Source organism: Amphimedon queenslandica, unplaced genomic scaffold (genome assembly GCF_000090795.2).
Source record: "Amphimedon queenslandica unplaced genomic scaffold, v1.1 AMPQUscaffold_13150, whole genome shotgun sequence".
Lineage (NCBI taxonomy): Eukaryota > Metazoa > Porifera > Demospongiae > Haplosclerida > Niphatidae > Amphimedon > Amphimedon queenslandica.
Window position 1 is genome coordinate 1 of NW_003546614.1, and position 2,106 is coordinate 2,106.

Sequence of the window (2,106 nt, forward strand, 5' to 3'; positions counted from 1 at the left end):
ACTAAAGGATCAAAGGAAAGCATCACCACCACCAGCACTGATGATGATAGGAAAGATGATTTCACTCCTGATAGTAGTTTCAAGAAACTGAGAATGCTTGATGTGTTTGCTGGCTGTGGAGGTTAGAGTATACTATTGTATAAGAGATACATGCTTTTCTAATTTTGACCAAACTTGATCATATACTTACATGTGTATCATTGTAGGATTATCTGAAGGTTTTCATCAAGCCGGAGTAGCTGATTCATGTTGGGCAGTTGAGATTGATGAGCCAGCTGCTCAAGCTTTCAGACTAAACTACAGTCAAACAACAGTATTCACTGACGACTGTAATATACTGCTTAGTTTAGTAATGGAGGTAATATAAAGACGGATAGAGAGAAGGGAAGATGAATGGATAAATCAAACAATGTTTATAAGGAAAGAATAATAAGTAAACAATGTTTATAATGAAGTACCGTATAGCCACAAAGTTTCGAGGCAATAAACTTTCGCGAATCAGGCCACAAGTCTTTTTTCGCGAATTAACTCTCGCGGTTCTTGTTTTAAAGCACACGTGTTTATGGGCAATACGGATATTTCACGGAATTAACTTTCGCGAATACGGAAAATCCGTGAAAACAGCGAAAGTTGTACCCTCGAAATTAAGCGGCTATACGGTATACGTGATGTACAGTGCTTTTCTTTTTTTCTTATTTGTTGTTAGGGTGCTAAAACTAACTCCAGAGGTCAGTCCTTGCCTCAGAAAGGTGATGTTGAGTTGTTGTGTGGTGGACCTCCTTGTCAGGGATTCAGTGGAATGAACAGATTTAATTCGAGAGAATATTCTCAATTTAAGGTTAACACTATTCCCACTAGTACTTGATTCCATTCTCAATGCATTTTATGCATGTATTAACACGTTTTTAACGCTACCTTAACCTCTTGTAGAATTCACTTGTCATCTCTTATTTAAGTTTTTGTGAGTATTATCGTCCTCAATTCTTTCTACTTGAAAGTGTCCGTAATTTTGTGTCCTTCAAAAAGAGCATGGTTCTTAAACTAACACTGCGCTGTCTAGTAAAGATGGGCTATCAGGTTTGTTACTATTAATATAACTGTTACTAAAAATAGCAATCTTTATACTGTTTTATTTTAGTGTACATTTGGTGTCTTGCAAGCTGGTCAATATGGAGTACCTCAGACAAGAAGAAGGTAAGTTATTTTGCTTTATCTACTAGCAATACATGTACATGCAATACAATACATACCTAAGCAATACATGTGTGGGTGTGCATATTTATTTATTATATTCATTTTTTAGAGCTATTATACTTGCAGCTGCCCCAGGAGAGAAGCTCCCTCACTTTCCTAACCCAACTCATGCATTCAGTCCAAGGGTCTGTCAATTAACTGTAGTGGTCAATGACATTAAGGTAGGGCCACTCTTTGGAGTGAATGACATGAGCTTTAGTCTCCTAGTATGAGGGGAGTATAAGAATGGACTCAGCTCCCTACAGGACAATTACTGTCAGAGACTCGATGTCAGACCTGCCTCACATTAAGAATGGATCAGCTGTACGCTCCATGAACTATAATGGAGAGCCACACTGTCACTATCAGAGACTGGTGAGGGGAAAAATCACACAAGTCCATGTTCACCTTGTATTTGGGAGTCTTTATGTTTATTAATGTTTTTTAGATGCGTGGTAATCAGCACCAGCCAGTGTTGTATGATCACATATGTAAAGAGATGAATCCATTGGTTGCTGCCCGTATGAGGTACATACCAATTGGGCCTGGATCAGACTGGAGGGACCTTCCTAATAAATGTATTAGACTCTCTGATGGAACTACTGTACCCAAACTGTAAGCAACTTGTGCAATCTAATGATCCACTAATTATACTTTCTTCTCTCTCTCTCTCTCTCTCTCTCCCAGTCAATATAGTCATCATGATAAAAAGAATGGGAGAGCTAAGAATAAGTCATTAAGAGGTGTCTGTTCCTGTGCCACTGGTCAACCTTGTGACTCTTCTTGCAGGCAGTATGGGACCCTTATACCATGGTGCTTACCACATACAGGTAGAGAATAAACTGAATTATTACTAGAGCTGTAACAAATATC

General features: G+C 38.5%; 1 protein-coding gene across 1 annotated transcript; it reads left to right on the forward strand.

Moving 5' to 3' along the window:
* Positions 1-3: 3 nt before the first annotated feature.
* On the forward strand, positions 4-2,074 carry LOC105311890 (DNA (cytosine-5)-methyltransferase 1-like; the record flags this gene model as incomplete). Its single annotated transcript, XM_020000818.1, has 9 exons — positions 4-121; positions 207-358; positions 707-838; positions 931-1,077; positions 1,139-1,194; positions 1,304-1,415; positions 1,462-1,608; positions 1,682-1,848; positions 1,921-2,074. Coding segments are annotated over 9 exons (1,185 nt in total), but the record flags the coding sequence as incomplete, so codon positions are not given.
* Positions 2,075-2,106: the final 32 nt, after the last annotated feature.